The sequence below is a fragment of the Pezoporus wallicus genome, unplaced genomic scaffold, assembly GCF_028554395.1.
Source record: "Pezoporus wallicus isolate ANWC-B61680 ecotype Strahan unplaced genomic scaffold, APGP_CSIRO_Pwel_v1 contig_13350, whole genome shotgun sequence".
In the NCBI taxonomy this organism is placed as follows: domain Eukaryota; kingdom Metazoa; phylum Chordata; class Aves; order Psittaciformes; family Psittacidae; genus Pezoporus; species Pezoporus wallicus.
The window spans coordinates 226,862-247,988 of record NW_026637943.1 but is presented as its reverse complement, the minus strand read 5'-3'; the positions used below and the strand labels follow the sequence as shown (position 1 = coordinate 247,988).

At 42.8% G+C, this 21,127-nt stretch overlaps 2 protein-coding genes across 3 annotated transcripts; one reads left to right on the top strand and one right to left on the bottom strand.

The window, feature by feature from the left end:
* Window positions 1-1,237: 1,237 nt before the first annotated feature.
* Window positions 1,238-16,194, bottom strand: L2HGDH (L-2-hydroxyglutarate dehydrogenase). Its single transcript, XM_057408461.1, has 10 exons — window positions 16,045-16,194; window positions 15,649-15,764; window positions 14,099-14,250; window positions 11,502-11,633; window positions 8,091-8,253; window positions 7,534-7,568; window positions 6,604-6,771; window positions 4,534-4,691; window positions 3,148-3,279; window positions 1,238-2,177 (listed from the first exon to the last, which is right to left on the bottom strand). The coding sequence occupies exons 1-10, from the start codon at window positions 16,125-16,127 to the stop codon at window positions 1,982-1,984; spliced, it is 1,335 nt and encodes a 444-aa protein (XP_057264444.1). The 5' UTR covers window positions 16,128-16,194; the 3' UTR covers window positions 1,238-1,981.
* Window positions 15,641-19,829, top strand: DMAC2L (distal membrane arm assembly component 2 like). Of its 2 annotated transcripts, none has more exons than XM_057408462.1 (5): window positions 15,641-15,761; window positions 16,444-16,553; window positions 17,654-17,862; window positions 18,690-18,861; window positions 19,695-19,829. In XM_057408462.1, the coding sequence occupies exons 2-5, from the start codon at window positions 16,447-16,449 to the stop codon at window positions 19,807-19,809; spliced, it is 603 nt and encodes a 200-aa protein (XP_057264445.1). In that variant the 5' UTR covers window positions 15,641-15,761; window positions 16,444-16,446; the 3' UTR covers window positions 19,810-19,829. The 2 variants fall into 2 exon arrangements, with proteins under 2 accessions (XP_057264445.1, XP_057264446.1); XM_057408463.1 differs by lacking the exon at window positions 15,641-15,761 and adding an exon at window positions 16,176-16,197.
* The last annotated feature ends 1,298 nt before the right edge of the window (window positions 19,830-21,127 follow it).

Genomic DNA, 21,127 nt, shown 5'->3' with positions numbered 1-21,127 from the left:
ACATTTCACAGAACACTACATAAAGATTCATAATTTAAAAGCTTCTGTTAAACTCTGCCCCAAAATAATCATCTCCTGAGAGTTAAAAAAGCCCAGTTAAATGTGCTGACTTACGATTCACCACAGTATGTGACTGCTTTACATTTTAATGTTCTTTATTCTGTTAATACATGTTAGGGCCACACCTCGTGTGGGAGGAAGTTGCTTTTGCAATCCTTTTGTAGTATTTACTGTTGATAGGCAACACTTCTGGTGGGGAGTGAAGATATGATTGTTCCATTGTGAAGACAACTTTTACACAGCCGTATGGCATTTTAGCATTCGGAATATTTGAATCTGTCTAGTGGTGTGGCCAAGAATAATGTCCAAAGCTTTCTTTGAAGGGCTTATTACTTGAATTTCCAGGTTGTCCTTATACAGGAGTCACTTTTCTTGTAAAGTAGATGTCACCAGGAAAAAATAAAGTTAAATAAAGATAGGTTAAACCCTTTTTCTCTCAAAAGTGGCTCAGCTCTGTACAATAAAAACATCAGCTAGCACACCTGAGCTCCTGTGCTAACACACTCCCTCGTGCCTATCAGAGCAGTACAGAACATAACTTTAGAAAAACAGTATGGCAAATTGCCTGGTAGCAAACTACCCACAATTATCTGTATTACCCAACATCCTGTGAACATCTGCTTTAAAAGTATTCTCAAGTACTTTGTCCCTGGGGCCACATAATTCTTTTTTGTAGCAATTATGCAGAACATGCCAACTCAGTTAGCTTAGTACCAAACTTGCTGAACATCTCTCCTGAGTTTAAAGCACGGTCTCCACAAAGACTCTCTTCCAGGTGAACCTTTCATAAAACTGCAAGTATCAGTAAAAGCCCAGAAGAGTAACTAGCACCTTCTACACTCCCCTCTTGCCAGGCATGTGGAAAATGGGAGCCTTTCTGACTCATTGCTATTTGGGCTCCAAAGGAAGCAGTATGCAACATGACTCAATTAAGACAGGTTTCTGTAGCTTCCCTCCCTTCACATTTGCTTTTACAAAGACCATTTCCACCGGATTGCTCAACATGCTGCACAAAGATAAGCTCCTTTTGCATTACCTGTATTCAAATGGAAAAAAAACCTAACCCCAAAGATCAAAGTTTCTGATCAGTGCTGACTTCCCAGATTTAAGTTAAATAAAAAATAACTGTTTATGTATACATTTTTATTTCAGCTTTTTAAGAAAAATACAGACAGTGATCAGATAGCATATCTGATGAGTATCTAAATTGACTTGTATTTGGTAATCCCTTGTTAGGCTTATTTTACTGCGTAATACTCTATGTTCATGTAGAAGGCTCTGAATATTGTTTTGAGTCTCTGACAAAGCCCTTAATTCTATATCAGCAGAACCTTTAAGCAGGGCTTATCCTTCTATCTCCATTAATTTAATGTAAGCTAGGGGACTGTTGACTCCAATTTAAATGGAGTCAGAGTCAAAGCACACAGAGAACCACTCCATGCCTGTGGTTTTTCAGAGGACCGACCAGCTCTCCAGAGAGCAACAAGAAGGCAGTGTTCAGACCTGAGGAATGGGAAGTCCGTGTGGGCAACCCCACCACAGAGGCTCTTCCTGCTTCACCTAAAGGCCCACTACAGTTGAAGAGACCCTCACATTGTGTGTGGCACCAGCCCCTCCACAGGCTGTTCCTGCTCAGGTGAACAAACCTTTACTGCTAACAGGGCTGTTTGTTTCTTTCCTGCAGACGGCTGTACCACACCAGGCCTGACCAGGCACCACAACTCCTGTACTCATGAAGCTGAGAAGCTGCAGGCTGGCAAAGGCAAACATTTCAAATACTGCGTTTGCTATACCAGTGCTGGTCTTGCAAGTGACACTTTGCCTGTTTTATCTTTGTCATTAAAGGCTGTGGAGTTCATTCAATGCAGACAAGATGCTACACATACAAGAGGCGTAGAACCCCACTACACCTGTCAATCATTCATAATTCAAACCTTCGCTTCACTTCATCTGCAATCATTTTTGCGATGGCAAGGGAGGAGGTAGCAGCAGGAGAAGGGGCATTTCTGACATGAAGAATTCTGCTTCCAAGATCTCCACTGCCTCCATCAAACACAAAGTCATCCACCAAATTTCCATCACTGTCCAATGCTTGAGCTCTCACTCCGGATGGACCCCTGCAAAATAAAGGAGGAGCTCACCATTAGAAAGAAAATGTTTTCTGAAGTCAGGAAATCAATCATGACCTTGTAAACATGCCCAGGCAAACAATAAGAAAGGCAGACCATGGAGTCAAAGCCCAGTGAGGCTTCTGAGGGAGCACAAGGAAGTTTAACACTTGTGACACAGAGTAGGAGATGTCTTGCAGTCATTACTGTAAAATGAGGGCAGGTAGCCAAGCAGAGGTTCTTCTGTATCTTTCCTGGTTGTGAAGTTACTCTCCTCCCCACAAACACAAACATGCCCTGTCTTTTCAAAACGGAAACCCTTCCCTTTGTTTTGAAATAGCAAGCCTTGTCAAACACGAATTTCACGCCAGTGGTATAGTGCCTGAGCTGGATAAGTCCCTTTTACCATGCTCCAGCTTTTTGTATTCTGGATTTTCTCCCTGCAAATGTTTGGACAGTTAGATCCACCTCTATGTATTTAAAATGCCTCATCTTTCCTCACAAGTCTCTTCAGTTCCTTAGCATTTATAAACTCCCCTGGATTGGTTTCTCTCTCCACACAGTAAGAAGCTGAATATCGTTTTATTGAGATGATGAAACTAAGTCAGTATTCACCCAATAGCAACTCAGTCTGGCTTCTCTGAATTTCATCAGTGTTTTGCTTTCTTTGTGAACTCAGATTATATTCAGGCTACTGAATGTGTCACCAGGATACAGTGTCTTGCTTTTTGGTGAATATGTCACAACTATGAATTTCAGCCTATGGAGGGTGCAGAAAGTTACACACATATTCATCAAACTTGCCTGTACACAAGCAAACACAAAAGGCCTTCCTGTGGAAAGTATGGAAATGCTTCAATGCTTTGGTAGCATATTTTGGTGGAGGGAGAAAGCTAATGCTACCTTTGCTGCTGTTAAAAAAGAAGAGATTTAACAGTGTAGTAACACTGGTGTATCTTACAAGAAAAGTTTTCTTTACCTGAGTACATCATTGACAGTGACCTCAGGGATGAACTTCTGCAGTTGCTTCACCTGTGCACTCAGGAAACACGCTCTGTACATTTCACTCAGTCCGTAAGACACGTTTCTCAGCACGAGCTTCCACAACCCACTGTAGAGAGAAAAAGTAACTGCAGTAAGAACAAATCTTCCAGAATGAATGCAGCCATGTCAAACTAACACTAAGACGGTATCAAATCCAACTGCATGGCTAAAGCTCCCATTCCCAACATCAGTAATCTGATCATGCTTTCTACTTGAGAAATATACGTTTGTCCTTCCCTGCTTCAACAAACCTTGCTTACAGAGGTGTACTGCCTTTACATTCTTTCTCTGAAAATTAACTATGAACTCCAGTCCTTTCTATGTCCAGGATTTTTTTCTGGTCCAGTCAAATGGCAAGAGACTGAAATCCCATGCGCTTGAAGGAAGGCAGACATACTGCCTGAGCCTTTTTTTTCCACAGTCATTCTGACAAGATCACCACACTCCTAAACTCTTCAGTTTTTGGTCAATGAATCTTGCTATGTCTTTGCAAATCTTGTTTCCTTGCTTTGCTTTCCTCAAGTCTTCCAATATAAAATTCTACAGACAGTAATCACTATGCTTTCAACTCTTTAATAAACTGCATTAAGTTGAGCTGGTTGCCAGAAAGGCGCTTTGCAGTTCTCTGACCTGTTTTTCAGCCTCTCCTTGGATCTCCCCAGTATTTACTTTTTCAAGTCTAATTTCTAAAAAACTGAACACTTTGTCATGGTCTGTTCAGCCTCTCATAGAGAAGCAAAATTTGTCTCAACTTCCAGAGATACTCTGTTCATTTATGTTCGCAATTTTGGCAATGATTCCCAATTTCTCTAACATGCTTTCTAAGACAGCTTCCTGGCCTCCATTCATGGCCCTTAACATTATTTCTTTGGCATTTGGACCTTTTTTAAATGTATACTGATGGTCTCATAAAGTTTAACATGGCAATTCAGACCACTCCATGTTCCTCTTCCAAGCATCTTCTGCAAGTATTTGAATCACGCTGTCAAGGCTGATTAAAATATTACACTGCATTGGACAAAAACCAATCCTAGAAGAGGTCTAGTAGCAGCAACATGGCGGACCAGTCCCTTACGATGAGCAGGCACATTCTCAGACCAGCTGAGACATGTCTTGGTAATTTACGAAAATTAAAATATTAGCTCACATCAAGTCAAGTGTCTTGAAGAAGTCTGCCCTCATCAGCACATCTGTCTTTAAAAACACAAAAAGCTTGTTAAAAGCAGATTTTTTGACAAGAATTAGCTTCCGTGGAGTCGCAAGCCGACATCTAATGACATGAAAATAACTGTGTTCAGCAGACAAAAAGACAAGATAGTACCTGTACGATACAGCATCTAAAAAGTCTCCAGTGTTGAAGTCAAGCAATTTGTAGCCCTCTCTCTTAAAGGCTAATACTGCATTAGGACCAAGCCACACACTGCCATCCATTCTTGGTGTGAAGTGAAATCCCAGAAAAGGGAACCGAGGATTGGGAACCTAAAGCAAGATACAACAGTTATTACAGCTGTTAAAAACAAGGTAAGAGGAACAGCCATGCAGCCACTTAAGGTCAACAAACTCATCCAGGAAACACAGAAAACATTTGTGACGAGGAAAGTAGAGACATTTACAGTTTAATGTGTGAGAGAGTGAATAAAACAAACCAAAACACAGTAAAGGGCTTGTCATCCGAATAAATGGAAATAACTATTCTCAAATGAAAAAGTGAAAAAAAAGAAGTAAATTTGCCATTTTATTTCCAATCACTACAAGAAAATTTGAGTCATAGAATCAGACAGCTGGCTTCTATGCAGGTTTTTCTGCTCGGTAATTGTGCAGTTATAGCACATAACTAATTTAAACCAATGAAGAACTGAGCAGGGCCAAGTGAGACTGCAAAACAAACAAGAGGAAAAAAAAGTACACATGATTTCTCAGGATATAAGTCAAGCCACAACAAAACCAATAACACACTAATGCTATTCACTCAAAGTAATTATACTGCAATAAAATAGGTTATAGAATATTAGGAAAACATCATCATCATTCTGTATGGCTCAAAACAACATGCCATTAGCAAGCCTGATGAATGCTAATAATGGAGTTTTGCGTTTGTTTGCAAACAGAATACAGTATACTTGTGTACAGAAGCTGAAACAGAAGTAAGCTGTCACTATGCAGATACAGGTATGAAATAAGCACACCTCCTCTTGCACTGAACTTTAGCTTTTTACAAGAGGTGACTACAGAGGTGAGTGTGTTGTAGTCTGAACATAAGCAAGTATTGGGTATTTCTCAAAAAATAATACTGTTATGATTGAAAAGTGATTTAAGATATATTCCTTTTCTGTATTCAGTGACTGATTTTTCTGTAAAAATATGCTTTTAATACTTTTGCAGCCCATTGCAACCATTCCACGAGCTACATTACATTTTCAGTAACATATTACTAAGAATCATGCAATTTTCTAATCTTGTTACCATTATTTGGCCATTACAAAAGAAAAAAAAACCAGACACCCCCCCCCCTCAAAATAATCAAGTGGTACAAGCTATCCTCACACAGCCACGGAAAAAGGCTGGAAGGTACCCTCAAATCCCAGCCCGTTCTTCTCTCGCATCTCAAGACAGGGTCTTCAATCACTCCCAGGTAAGATGAAGTCAGACAAACTCCCAATGCCCAGGGTTCTACAATTTTTCTAGGGTGACCTGCTCCAGTCTTTAGCAGGGAAATGTAAGTTCATATTTGAAAGGCATTACTTTAATGTACTGCATGAGTTAACTAAAATGCTGCCCTAGAAATTCCCTCTTCTTGGTGGCAATTTCATTTTCTATCTGGGATTGATGCCCTTCACCACACTATTTATCTATATTAAATGGTAGAAAGCTTGTCCTTTTCCTTCTGTGTCCATTTTTTGTCATACAAAGTAAAGCTACTTCAAAGATGATGTTTAGAGGCACATATCTAAATCTGAGCTTTGGGTATTAGCACACAAGATTAAACCCTACGTCTAAGTAATTAGTTATTTACTGTTGTACCTCACTGACTTCTGAATCCTGTCTACAGATCTATTTTAACAGAAAAACGCCAGGCTTTTGTGGGCATGGGGCTATCATGCTATATGTTTCATTCTTTTGCTACTAAAAAACCAAACCAGACAACAACAACAAACCCCCAACACAACAAAAAACCAAACAACAACAAAAAAAGACTGTCAATAGTTTCCCTCATGGTACTTCTACCTGTTCCTCAAGAATCAACAAAAACAAGCTGTAGTGTCAGAAGGCAACTGAATGTACACCCACATCACTGCAGTCCAACAGAAATAACCATGAAATACTGCCCTTATTTCTGTAGTTTTAGCATTTCTTAGAGTACACCAGGAAAGCTAAACAAGAGAATACATACTGGATAGATATTTCCTTTAACCATGTAAGACTTTTCTGGCTTTAGCACCAAATAATCTCCACGGAAGGGTACAATACGAGGTTCAGGGCTGCAGCCACTGATCTCAGACAGGCGGTCTGAGTAAAGTCCTGCACAGGTCACAATGTGGCGACAGTAGATTTCCTCACCCTGGGGAAAAACAAAACAAAACATAAAACACACAACAATTCAACGTACCTACTAAAAAAAACACCCATCACCTACAAGTTTTGGAAGAAAATAAGTCAAGGCCAGAAAGAAAACCAAACATTTTCAGAAGGAGGGAGAAATACTTGTTTCATTTGTAATATTCTCCCCCTGTGCTCCACTCTTGTGAGATTCCACCTGCAGTACTACGTCCAGCTCTGGGGCCCCAAAACAAGAATGTGGACTTGTTGGAGCGAGTCCAGAGGAGGCCACAAAGATGCTCTGAGGACTGTTGCACCTCTGCTATGGAGACAGGCTGAGAGAGCTGGGGTTATTCAGCCTGGAGAAGAAAAGGCTCTAGGGAGACCTTAGGGCAGCTTCCAGTACCTAAAGGAGCCGACAAGAAATCTGGAGAGAGACTTTTTACAAGGACATGTAGAGATAGGACAAGGGGGAATGGCTTTAAACTGAAAGAGGGGAGATTTAGATTAGGTGCTCCATTCCCCTGAGCATCTTCATGTCCCCCTCTGGACTTGCTCCAACATGTCCACACACTTCTTATGTTGGACCCCCAGGAACTAAATCAATTAAGAATTGACTGCAGTTGTTTTATAGAAGCAGTCCTAGATGACAGTGATCATGTTACTGAACAGCATCTTTTAACTTTTTCCAGAGCTGAATAATCCACCAGGACTCAGCAAAAATTCTTAAGAAAAGGAGAAACAGCTTCCAATAAAGCAATTAAATCTTCAGCTTTGTTCTTACCTTTGAGTTCCGAACAATGACTGGGTATTTCAGTCCTGTCACAGAATTAGACAAGAGAAGGAATTAATCGAACACATAACAGAAAATTGACAGAACAAGCAGCTTGTCACGATAAAGGTTTCTTCCACTGGAATATCTACAAGCTAATGAGCAACCACTGTTGGACATAACTGTATGAATTAACACGGGTTTTTTATTCTTCCATACGTGTACTAGCACAGATCCAACCTGCCTTCCAGGATAAAGAAAAAGCACTATTACAAGAACATAAATGCAATATTCAGCTAAATCTGATTTTAATAGGAGATAACAACCTTCTTCCTCACTTTTACTATCATATTGTTCCACCAGCTTTAAATGTTTCAGCTGAAGGGTGACCTGCCTGAAGAAAAAACAAAACAGTGAACTTCCTCAATAAACTCACTAACGTAGTTTTAATTTTGTCTCATCCCCACAAGACAGAAAGGTGCAGAAATGTCATTTCAGTTAAAACAAATGTGTTTTCAACAAAATCTTCAGCAGAATTGTAGTACATGGAGGAAAAGAACCTGCCTTACCATCTGCACTTTCTGAAGAACTTTCTTTAGCCATCTCCATATTTGTAACTTCAAAATCAGTGAAGATCGTCCCACCTGCTTCCCGGAAGTCTGCTGCATAGGACTGTGCCACTTGTTTATAATTGACAATGCCAGTATATGGAGAATCAAGGGCCATCAGACCCTAAAACAGTATTAAGATACATAAGAACAGTGAAGGCTGTATGTGGACTTTGATCTTCAATACAGAGACTATTTTATCTGGAATTATGCACACTGCAATGGAGAAGGGAGTCCTGCTGCCTCCCCATCCCTGTCTGCTTGTTCCTAGCCTCTCCACATGCCAGCTCCAGTGTTAGTGTTTGCTGACAACTAGTATGGCAAAAACTACGTATGGTGGACTAAGTGATCATGTGACTACAGCATAATGCAGTTTCCTCAACAAAGCACTTAATGATAAAACAGGTTACCCAGCCTTGGCTTCAGCTAATAGCTACTTACTATTTTTCACTATGCGCTATGCTATTCCACCTTCAAACGGTCACTTGGGAGCTCTACCTGGTGCATGGCTGTTAACAATGCCTCTTGCAAGGCTAAAACATACAATCTAGCCAGGGTGCAACACTGCACTGCACATCAGAGAGAAAAGTCCCTTCTTATTTAGACAACAGTCTACACTTGTCTTAGCAGAAAGCAAGGGTCAAGCCCAGTGTGTAGCTATAATTCTTAATGTTTCTTAGAGACGTTTTACTACCTTTATTCAGAAGAGGTTCAGTTTCTCACATGATTTTTATCATGGTAGATGTCATCACAATATTTTCCTAGTTCTGACTATAAGGATAGTAGCACTGCTTTATCTCTGAGAGATGCTGCAAATGTAACTACATTAAAAGATTGACAGCCACTCAGATACTACAATGGCAGGGGCCATTCACATGCCCAAGACAACCAGAATGGTTGGCCCCTCTACTCTGGTCTCGTGAGACCTCACTTGGAGTATCGTGTGCAGTTCTGGTGTCCCCAACATATAAAGGACATGAAACTGTTGGAACAAGTCCAGAGGAGAGCCACAGGGATGATCAGGGGACTGGAGCACCTCCTATATGAAGATAGGCTGAGAAAGTTGGGGCTGTTCAGCCTGGAGAAGAGAAGGCTGCGTGGAGACCTCATAGCAGCCTTCCAGTATCTGAAGGAGGCCTATAGGGATGCTGGAGAGGGACACTTCATTAGGGACTGTAGTGACAGGACAAGGGGTGACAGGCTCAAACTTAAACAGGGGAAGTTTAGATTGGATATAAGGAAGAAATTCTTTACTGTTAGAGAAGAGTGGTGAGGCACTGGGAAGGGTTGCCCAGGGAAGTCGTGAATGCTCCATCCCTGGCGGTGTTCAAGGCCAGGTTGGACAGAGCCTTTGGTGACATGCTTTAGTGTGAGGTGTCCCTGCCCATGGGAAGGGGGGTGGAACTAGATGATCTTCTTTCCAATCCTAACTATTCTATGATTCTGTGATTCTATAAAATCTTTCTTTCCACTTGACAGACAGGCTGAGAGCTGGGGTTGTTCAGCCTGGAGAAGAGAAGGCTCTGGGGAGACCTTAGAGCAGCTTCAAAGGGGCTGACAAGAAATCTGGAGAGGGATTTTTACAAGGTCCTACAGGGACAGAACAACGGGAAATGGCTTTAAACTGAAAGAGGGGAGATTTAGATTAGATATAAGGAAGAAGTTCTTCACTGTGAGGGTGGTGAGGCATTGGCACAGGTTGCCCAGAGAAGCTGTGGCTGCCCCACTCCTGGCAGTGTTCAAAGCCCCCTTAGACCAGGGGCTTTGAGCAACCTGGTCTAATGGAAGGTGTCCCTTCCCATGGCAGAGGGAGTTGAACTGGGTGGTTTTTAAGGTCCCTTCCAACCAAAACCATTCTATCATTCTGTGATTCTATGATAACACCAAGTGCCATTTGCTTACAAGGAAAGGACTCAGTTCAGGAAACCAAGGTAAATTAAGAAAGACCCATCTGAATCTACTCATTTGCAGAAGAAATGCTCAGCTGGATCTTGAACAAGCAAAGAAAGTTTTAAGGAGCGGATATAAAATGTTTACAAGAAAAAAAAATTAAAGATTCCTCTCCAGAAAATTTCTGTCTGTACCCACAACCATTCATAAGCAGAGTCATGCAGCGACACCAATAGCAAGCTGCCAGAGGAAACAGCACAGGGAATTTATATCCAGGTTTTCCTTTCAACCAAAGATACACTAAACAACAACAAATCTGTACTCCATAAACTACCCACATTTCTCCTGCTGTGAAAATAAACAGGCTGAGAAGTGCTACACAAGGACCACCATTTCAATCCAGGAAGCAACTGGATTGAAATCAGCTTGATCCCAATCTGCACTTATATGTGGAAGTTATATTATCAAGCTTTACTGTATGGTAAATAATTTTAATGGGAAGGAGCAGAATCATCTCAGCATAATCTCAGATAGAGCAGCTCTAACCTGGGCAAAGGCAAATCTGCCTATCAACCACAAAAACATACAAGCAAGCACCTGCAAGGAGAATCACAGACTGATTTGGGTTGGAAAGGACCAGTTCCAACACCCCTCCCATACCTTCCACTGGATCAGGTTGCTCAAAGCCCCGTCCAACCTGGCCTTGAACACTGAAGGGGAACAATTACAGATAAAATTAAAACAAACAAACAAAAATACTAGTAATAGTTAAAAAATCATCATTGGTAGGAGAACTGTTTGGTTTGGGTTGAGCTTTTTGGTTGATTGATTGGTTTTGTTTCTGAGCACATACATCAGGGAGAACATCTCTGTGTAAAGCTGAGAACAGAATGAAGTTTGAGCAACTTGTAGGCTCTGTCCATTTACCTATAAATTCAGCCCTGCAGAATGACTAAGGGACTCTAGAATCTCCTGCTTTGATTCGGATAAGCCTGATTCTTTTTGTAGGCTGCAAGTGAAATGGATTGCTTGCTCTCCAGTTTCTGAATGCTGGCTCTTAGGATCCAGCCAGTGCCTTATGTGCAATTAAAGCAGCGTCAACTCTTTATGCTTTCATCATATGGAGAACTAATGAATTATGAACTGACAAGTAACAGAATGAGAAGAGGTGAGCAGGAGAAACCTGGGGTGAAAGTGTCACCAATGATTCCACAGCATCACCTTACGTTATGTTAGACTTGGTCTGACGTGTATGTAATGACAAATGCATGTGAAGGATTGGCCTGAGCTAAAAAGTTCCAGAAATAAATGGATACATTTGTTTTTGTTGACAATTATATTTATTCTGGGTTTTCAGGCTCTTTTAAACACGTCCCCCATGCGGATTACCTTAAGACCAGAAACATATTTATGTTAAGTTAAAAAACGTTACCTGAGAAACTGAGATCTTACATGCTAATTCAAAATATGCAAATCCCTTACCCTGCAGAAGGGTTCTTTTGCTTGTATTTCTTTTGTTCCAATCAGTTTCAGACCTGGGACATTGTTCTGCAGCCCTCTTTTGTATAGAGCTTTGAGTCTTGGAATTTCATCTTGTTCAACAGCTACAATTAGCTTCAGAAAAGATAACAAGTCACAGCAGTGAGCAAAACACACACAGCCAGTTCAGGTCTGGCATCAAGCCCAAGCTAACAAGCAAACAATAGTGAGTAAGTGAACAGTGAATTATAATTCAAGAAGGGGGAAATGTGATTTGTGCCATTAGTTGCACAAGATTCTATAAATACCAGTTATTACTGAGAAAGCATTAAGAAAAGTGAAAAACAAATGTTAAACTGTAGTTTAAGCTACTATCAATGGATAATATTTGCTAAAAGTACCACAAGACTACAAATCTCAATGTGAAAGAGTATTATTTTAAAGAGACACTGGATGCTTTCAGAAATAAAACTGAACTAACACAAGTTGTACAAATCTCAAACAGTCTCAATAACAGAGTAAGGATGTGTTCTGACATGGTGTCTGAACTGAATTGTACCACTTCATTTAACCATGTAGTTAGCTCACAACTACCACAGGAGATTTATCCAGGCTATGAATTATCTGTGCCAGGCTTGCACAGACCTTGCTACTTCCAGGCCTAGCTCAAGTCTAACGACACAAACACTTATGTGTTGAGACTCCACTAAGTTCTCCAAACCTGGGGCTGCTTTATGTAGAACTTGCTGTAAAGCCTCACCATCATCTTTCCTGGAATAAACACTTCCAGGAAAGGCGATGAGGAAGTAACAAATTTATTGTCAGCAAAGGACCAACAAAGCTGCTGGGTCGGCTAACCTTATCCAAGCTCGAATTTACACCCACAGAGCAAGTCTGCCGCCTTCAGCTTCGAGATGGGTGCAGGCTTGACACGTCAAGTGTATTGCTGTACAAATCCACAGTGCCATCTTGTGACCAGAGCTGCAGTGGAGGGAGCACAGCCCGGCCGGGACAACCACCACCCGCACTGATGCGGGGCCATCAACACTGCCACATCCAGGGATTTCTGCTCTGCACCTCACAGCTGGTGAAATCTGCACACAGCTCCCCGTACGTTCTGAGCTAGGGGGACTTGAAGTGACGCTCATCTCATCAGGTAAGGTCTATCTTGTACTTATAAAAGAGAAAGGCTTAGGAGGTCCAAGATGTTTATGGGCAACCTCAAAAGGGGCAGCCAGGGAGGTGAGAGTCAAGTGATGGTTTAAAGTGACTCAAGATGGTTCTGACAAGAGCTGACTGTAAAGAACTGCAGAAGACCTTTCAAGGTGAATGAGCAACTGAAAATCGCAGATGAAATTCAACACATATAAATGTGAAATGGTGATCATAGAAAAAGTAGTCTTAGCCTCAGGTATAAAATGCTGAATTCAAATTCAAAGTTATTACTCAGGACCAAGATTTTGGGGTAAGGTTAGACAGTCCTGTGGAAACATCAGCTCAATGCCTAGTGACATCTGAAAAGCCCTAAATTAAATGTCAGGAACAATGAGGGTAAGGATACAGGATAATACAGATAATACTATTTCTCTGCAAAAACCCACAATCTGAAAACATCTTGAATGCTGCGCACAATCGTGATCCTTATCTTGTGTCAAAGATGCATTAAACCATGAATGGGTCAGAGAACAAAGCCAGGATAAGGAGAGTCATGATAAGCTTCTCTAAGAGGAATGACTAAGCAGCATAACCTCACCATCTGGAAAGGAGAAGGGGTTATGAAATTATGTGCAACTTAGAGATTGTGAGCACAGATCAACTTTTCACGAGCTTTTCTAACACAAGGGGTAGGGGCTATCGGATTTTTTCCTGGTAGGAGCCAGGAGCAAAATGATGCAGTAGGTTGCTGATCTGTGGAACTGCTCATCAAAGTATGCTCTGATGCAAAAGCTTTTAATTGAAAAACACTTGGAAAAGAAAACCATTGAGAGTCATGACAGACAAAATACATCAGGCTCAGAAAATTATCTGAGCTGAAAATAATTGAAAGCTGGAAGAATTAATAATTTGCTTGCCCTGTTCTTATTCCTTCCTTAGTCTCTCCAGAAACTTCCAGAAATTGGATACAGGTTTGGGTAGACCCCAAGCGAATAGGTACAGCCACTTTTCTGTCCCCAGCATTTCAGGTTGTGTTAGGTGGATGTAACATGGCATAAATGCATGTAGCTGGGTCACATCTGGAGCTGTTTTCAAGTCTTTCCAGAGTCTGATATGCCAGGATATAAGGTATGCACATACTGAGAGACTTTGTGCTCCTTGCAGCTACACAGGTGCTCTTCCATGGGGCCTGGCTTCCACCATTACCTGGGATATTTCAGCTCAGCCGACAGATAAGGGGAATTACTATTTAGGTCCAGAAAAGAAACCAATTTGAATTGCTGGAAAGAAGAAAAGAAAAAGGCACTTTCATTCTGAAACTAGTGTTGCAGAAAGTAATCTCTTGGGAGAAAGACCACAACCAGGCCTCTGCTATATATTGTAACATTACATTATACAGTCTCAGTTTCCAAATGTACAATAAGATTGCACAGCAGTTCCTATACCTTCCCACACTGCTTATATGGTATTCCCTTCTGGTCACAGTACTCATAGCAGAGGGCTGCTCCCTCTACACACAGCTTAGCTTTCAGAGATCCAGGTGTGTAGTAAATTCCACTGTGAATCACGCCACTGTTATGTCCACTCTGGTGATGAGCTGAATAGTAAGAAAAGTAAGAAAGTAAAATGCATGTGTCCATTATTAATTCACACTTTAATTACCTCAGCTGTCAGAAGAGTAAGGTCCTTCCCTAAATCAGTGTTAAAATAGATGCTCATATAAGGTAACTGCACAGCAAACCCAATTCCTCTCACGGTCTCAAAAGGCTAGAAAAACACTGACACAGCAAGACCTAGTTAATAATAAACCATCACAGCTTGAAGTGTGTTGAATCAACAGGCAGAATAAAAGCTAATCACAAGATTTTCCTCCAAGAGCTACACTTGCAGGCCAATCAACCAAAATTTTGTACATGCTCAAATTAATTTTAAGAAATTCAATTTTTAAAATGAAATGCATCCTTAAAGGCCTCATCTAACATAACATCCGTGCAATCCACAATTTCTTGGTATGTGCTGGCAGGCTTGGTAGGCTTTTCAAGTATTTGTGAACTGGATTAAGTCGCTATTTGCTCTTTGTAACTAAGTAAAACAGAGGTGAAAAGTATCACAAACATTTTTATTTAAGTAATTTGGGCAGGTTCTCCCTCTTAACATATTGACTCCCAAAGTATTGACTCATTCCTGCTTTGCACTCACACAACTGTTATGGACCTAATGTACATCCCATTTTATTATAAAAAGCCACTTCATATCACACATATAACACCTCAAGACCAGTATGCAGCCTGGCTGATAGAGCTATTTAAAGCAAGACCTCAGGCTCACTGGTATTATTTTGCATTAGCCACTGACATGATCCCTTGGGGTTGCTCCTGCCTACCCTGAGTGGCTGCCCAGCTGCATAAGCACTTGCTGTGAAAAGACTGCTTATGGTGAAACTGTGCTTGTAGTTGAGTGAGCCAGAAAAGCTTTCAATGAAGCAACAGGGCTTATTCTTTCTTATTTCAAAGCCAGGATGGATGACCCAGTGAAGAGTGCCTCAAGATTTCCTGTGTAAGCAGGCAAGACTGCTATCTGTGCCATTTCACTGTAGTTAATTCTGGGCCAATAACTAGTGACCACCTTCCCAGATTATCTGTTAGTTCTTTGCCTCTGATAAATTGCCTCCCGTGCAAGTAACAGCACTTTGCACAGCATATACAGGGATATCCAGAATCACAGGGCATATGACTGTGGTTTACAGTACTGACAGTTAACAGACAGGCATAGACTGCCCAAAACAGCAGTGGGGCAATCCGCAGCAGGCAGTTGGAACGGGAAGAGCTTTAAGGTCCTTCCAACCCCAACCACTCTGTGATTCTAGCGTTCCCTTTACAGGCACGATCACAAAGTACTGCGTTTTTGGCGAGGGTGCCCTTCGGAAAAGTACTTCTGACAGACTGACACCCGGTGAACCCGAGCACACCCGGGTGAGGAGGACACGGCACCATACCCAGCTCCTGCTCCTTCTCCAGCACGGCGAAGGCGAGCGAGGGATGCCGCCTGACGAGCTCCCGGGCCGAGGCCAGCCCCACGATTCCCGCGCCCACCACCACCACGTCGAAGGTGCTGCACACACACAGACACAGACACAGATACAGACAGACAGACACAGATACAGACAGACACAAACAGGCAGTGAGCTCACCCGAAGGGTGCCCGCGGGGACGCGCGCGCCTGCCCGCCCGCCCGAGGGGCAGCCCGCCTCCAGCCCCGACTCTGAGGGGGAAGCGACCGCCCGGCCCCAGCACCGCGATGGCCGCCCTCCCGCCGTGAGGGAAGAGCTGAGGGGCCACAGCCAGGGGAAGCTCGGACAGGGCCGCCTCCCACGTCCGCCCCGCGGCCTCACCTGCGCTGGCGGCGCTGGGCTCGCCACAGCGCCGCGGCCCCGCTGCTGCCCGCCCGCTTCCGCAGCAGCGCAGCCGCCGCCATCTTGGGGGCGGTGATACACAGCGGGACGGGCTCCTCCTCCGCGGCGGCGGTGAGAGGCCTCGGGTGGCAGGTCGGGCCGGGTTCTGTGTACGGTTTGCCTGCTTGTCCCCTGAGGGCAGCCCGGCGGGAGGGGATCCCGGGAGTGCGGTAGCGGGGCGGGGTGAGCCCTGAGGCGGTGCTGGAGCCTCCCTTCAAGCACGGTCCCCGGGGCTGACAGACCTGTTTAGGCCTTGAGGAGAAGCCGGGTGCGGGCTGCCCGTCCCGCTGGGGCTGGCTCTGCGGGTAACGTTTCCCTTTGTCCTCTCCTTTCTTCAAGAACATGGTGCTGTTGGGGAAACTTGCGCAGCCGGCGCACAGCCTCGGCAAGCTGCCCCCAGCGGGCCCCTGCAGAGGCTTCTGGGGATGGCTGAATGCCGTGTTCAACAAGTAAGGGTAACTCGGTGCGTACAAGGCCATTAGCAGGTGCCATCTATCCCCTGTGCGGTTTTGAAGTCCCAGGACTGGAAAGGGCATTTTGTGGTACCAGTGCTTTTCTTCCCCCACACTGCGTGCTGATGCTTGGCAGGGGGCATTTCTTACCTGTTCCAGTTACAGAGCTGCGGCCTTCCAGGGGAAGGTGTGTGATTTGCTCCCCTCCCAGTGGTGGTAGGCAAGCTGGCAATGTGGATTTTCGCCCTAAATGCCAGCCTTCCTTTGACCCCCAGATGCATTTAAACCCGTAACGCGACCATGCATCCTTTATTTACTCAGAAAAGCATCTAACCAACCTACCATTTACAATGTGACTCAGCCACACCAAGGTTTCACAGTTAGTTTTAGGAAGATAAAGCCTTTCTCTATGAAACTCTTTATCTGCAAAACTCTTTTTCTGTGCATACTTTTGCCAGTAGCTAATAGTTTTGCCGTATGTTTTCTAGCTTTGTGGAAAGGGTTGTGTGATGCAGGTGATTGCTGTAACAGGGTGTGAAACCCAAACGGACAGGAATCTCTTCCAGGTCTCTGCTTCTGTCTTCAGCATTCCTTACCAGACTAAGAAAGATATCTTTGTCTTGAATGGACCTAAGGATTTTAACTAACTGCTGAAGTGTATCTTTCTGAAATACTGTAATTGTTGAGGAAAAAGGCTTCTGGAACAACAGGAGCATGACAGGCAATGAGAGGTTTTTATGTAATCAGTGTTTGGGAGACATATTTGCAATTGTTGCAAAGCCTTACTTTGCATAGAAAGGTGATTTTTCATCTCTCCTTACAGACATGGAAGGAAACAATCAGCTGTAAGGGTTGCATTTGCATTCTTTCTCTTTTTACCACAAGCCTCTGCCATTTAAATCAAAAAATAAATTCTTGCATGGCTGATAAAGAGCAATTCAAATAATTATACATAAACCAATTCCAGTAGATCATATTATTACTTCTCTGACATCTTATACACCTAGCCAAATATTTGTTGTGCAGTCATTATTAACATCGAGGCAATAAGTCTGCCACATTACAGAAGCTATGTGAATGCTCTTTCTGTCTTGCAGGGTGGACTACGAACGTATCCAAGCTGTTGGCCCTGACAGGGCAGCCTCAGAGTGGCTGTTGCGATGTGGTGCGCTGGTGCGCTATCAAGGCTATCAGAAATGGCAGCAGGACTACAGTGGTCTCCCAACAGGGCCCTTGGGGAAATACAAAATAGAAGCAATTGATGCCACTGAATCTTGCATCATGTACAGAGGATTTGACTATTTAGGTAATGTAGACACAGCTGTGCAAATATTATACTGAACAGTTCTTTCAGTTGCATGAAAATACAAATAACTGTGTCATTTTCTCCTTCCCTGGCAAGATACATAGAAATATTTTCCTTGCCCCCCTCTCTACAAATACTGAGCCATTCCTAAGATTTGGTGGACGTATGGTGTGAAGCAGAAAGAGAGTGGGAACTTCATCAACCCTTACCTGAAGCAACAGTAACACTGAAGCAGTGCAACAAAGTTTTGCTTTTTCATTGACTTCATAGTTAAGTAGCTGGTAGCAATACGCCCTATGTTAAATACTTCTTTTCTTCTAAACCAAGTGATGTTCTTGGTGCCTGTGAAGTCTCATTACTTGTTCTCCAGGCATTTATGATGTCTTCAAAGATGAAAAAAAAAAAAAGCTCTCAGTTTCTCATAAAATAAGAGATTGAAGAAGTGTTTCAGGTCTCCTTTAAGTAACAAAAACCAAAATGTGGAACAGACCATTTTATTTTTTCATTGGCAGGGGACCTTGAATTTCCTGCAATAGTACGTTCCTAAGTCAGAGTCCTTATTCTCCACCCAGACTTGTAGAGGTTTTTTTTTGTTATGTGCCCATTCCAAAGCTCTTAGACTCTTACCCAAAGGATACAAACCCTGGCATTTCCATGTATTCGAAGTACTGCAAAGGGACTTTGGAGATTCATGTTGCCTTATAGCCACCTGTATAAGGGAGCATGTCGCTGTGAGGGTTTGGAGGCAGTTGCTGAACTCAGAACTTACCAGCCAGTACAGGTTGTTCCTGGTATTCTGAAGCCAATACTCATTTTTGTCTTCCCAGATGGTCTCAAACATGTTACAGAAATCAAACTGCAGAAGTGTATTTACATACAGGATGAGTGTCTGCATAGGCTCAGCGAGACAAAGAATCTGCAGAAGAGCCTCCTCCAGCTGAAGATAATTTCCTGTGGGAATGTCACAGATCAAGGCATCATTGCGCTTCACAAGCTGATGTACGTGAGCTGCTGAGCTCTTCTATAGCACCTTGCTTCCCTGGCTGTTACACCCCATGGCTTTGGGATTGGGTTGACTACAAGGGCTGGACTCTTCATGTTTATGGGCTGATTTTGCCTGGTTTTATTTGATGATCACTCTGGTTTCTGGGCTGATCACACTGCTGCAGCTGCTGTTCAGGGCAGGCTTTGATGGTGTCGTGTCACTTCTATTATCCTTCTACACCTTGCATGGCTTCTGTCACTGAGTTATCTCATGCTCACTGCAGCCTCAAGGTGTCGGGGTGGACCTGAGTGCTTAGGCTTGGGGAAGCAGTTGGGTGCTGTGTACCTGTGCACAACATCCATGGGTGCTGTATTGAAATGTGGCCTTAAAGTGATTCAGAACTGTTTAGTGTCACATCAAGCTGCAAACATCAACAAATGGGTGATGGATTTCATCCTACAGAAAGGTTTTAATAAGGACTTTTTATATTACTCTAGTTATTATTTACATGAAAATAACTTTTTCTAGAATCTTAGAATATCAGGTTAAAGGGACCTCAAGGATCTTCTGGTCCAACCTATCATGGCTTGTGTTTTCTAAACTAAATTGCTATTGAAATGATCAAGTATTGTTCAATATAAAGCAAGCTCCATGATGCAGGGAGTCCAGGATCTCTTTTTAAGCTGTGTAGAAGGACGGAACTCATGGTGAGCTGAAAACCCCCCACTTCAGAAAATAAAACAACTTTTAAGATACTCAAACCAGCTCTGGTAGAATAATCCTTTGTCTAATTTCTGTGTCAACAGTTAAATAGTAGTCACTGACTTTTGTTTTTAAATATTTATAGGAACCTTGAATATTTGTATCTGAGTGACCTTCCTGGAATAAGACAGAAAGAAACTACTGCTCACGTCCTTCAGCAGGCACTGCCAAACCTCAAGCTGGAGCTGGATTTAGAATAAACACAATTGCTCATAATGGAGATGTATTTGATTTCATAGTGTTTATTGTATGTTGCATAAACCAAGCTGTAGACACTACTGTATTTCCAGGTATGGAAATAAGCCCAGATCGCCCAATGCTGCCTCAAAAGCTGTACACAATCTTTTGACAAATTATGCAATTAAGTTTTATTAAGGTTAAACTATATAAACTTAAGCTATATAAACTACATAAGCTTAAACTATTCTCTGATCAACAACAGAGCAGGCAGACTTGTGTGTGTAGTTACTTTATTCCTGGTTTTATAGGCATCTGTTGATACCTCAGTAGTTCTCAAGTATTTTACTGCACAGAAGTTCTTGTGCAAAACAACAGTGGGTAGAAGGTCAGTGTAGTGAAGCAGCAGTGCTGGGCGCTTCCATTCCATGGTGTTGTGGAACGGGAGCTCTTTACTCTGAGAATCTCACCTGGTTTGAATAGCTTAAGGGCCTTTTGTTAAGTGTTCCTCAGGCTTTGATTCACGTCTTTGTTTAAATGAAGTGATCTACAAATAGGCAGTGTAGTCTCCTTGTAAACACTGAGCTGACAAACAGAACATTGAGGTGTTTATGGAGAAGCAGGGTCTCTCAGGTAATGTGTACTTATGGAGAAATGGGGTCTCTTGCATATGCCCTTGCACACATTTTTTCTCTATGTGGAGCTGGACTAAATGAGCCCTGTGTACCTGTTTAGTTGCATCCATCTCACTCCTGCTAAATAAGACAGTGATTCATCCTCAGGAAGAAGTGGTTTTAGTCAGTTCCTAGCTTTATCGTAAGGGAGGAGGGCAGCAAACAGTAACTCCAAGAAAGCAGATTTCCCAGCAATGCCTCAGACATGACAATCTCTGCATAACTGAGCACCTCTTGTCCCTCATTGCCAGCTTGGCTGCAGAAGGAAATGACTCCAGGCCATGGAAAGGACATTTTGTACTACCTGCATTGTGGGGCTGATTCTTTGTGGCACCTCCCAGCACTGAACAGGCAAGAATGGTGTACCTGTAGCCTGTGCTGCACCGGGCTGGTTCCAGGAGCCCACTGCCAGGCTATCAGCTGCTAATAACAACCTGTGGGTGCTGCAGTGCTTTGCACATACACGGGATTAGATGGCTGAACATCCATGCAGAAAATCCTGCAGTGCCACAGCTTTCTGAGTGTAACCAAAACTACTGAGGCACAAAATGTACGAGATTAAAATACATTAAATTACAACACAAAAGAAAAGGCAGACAGGCACTCTCTGTAAGGATATGGCGCCTGTCCCAATGAAACTGCTTTACCAGTTGTTGAACACAGAACA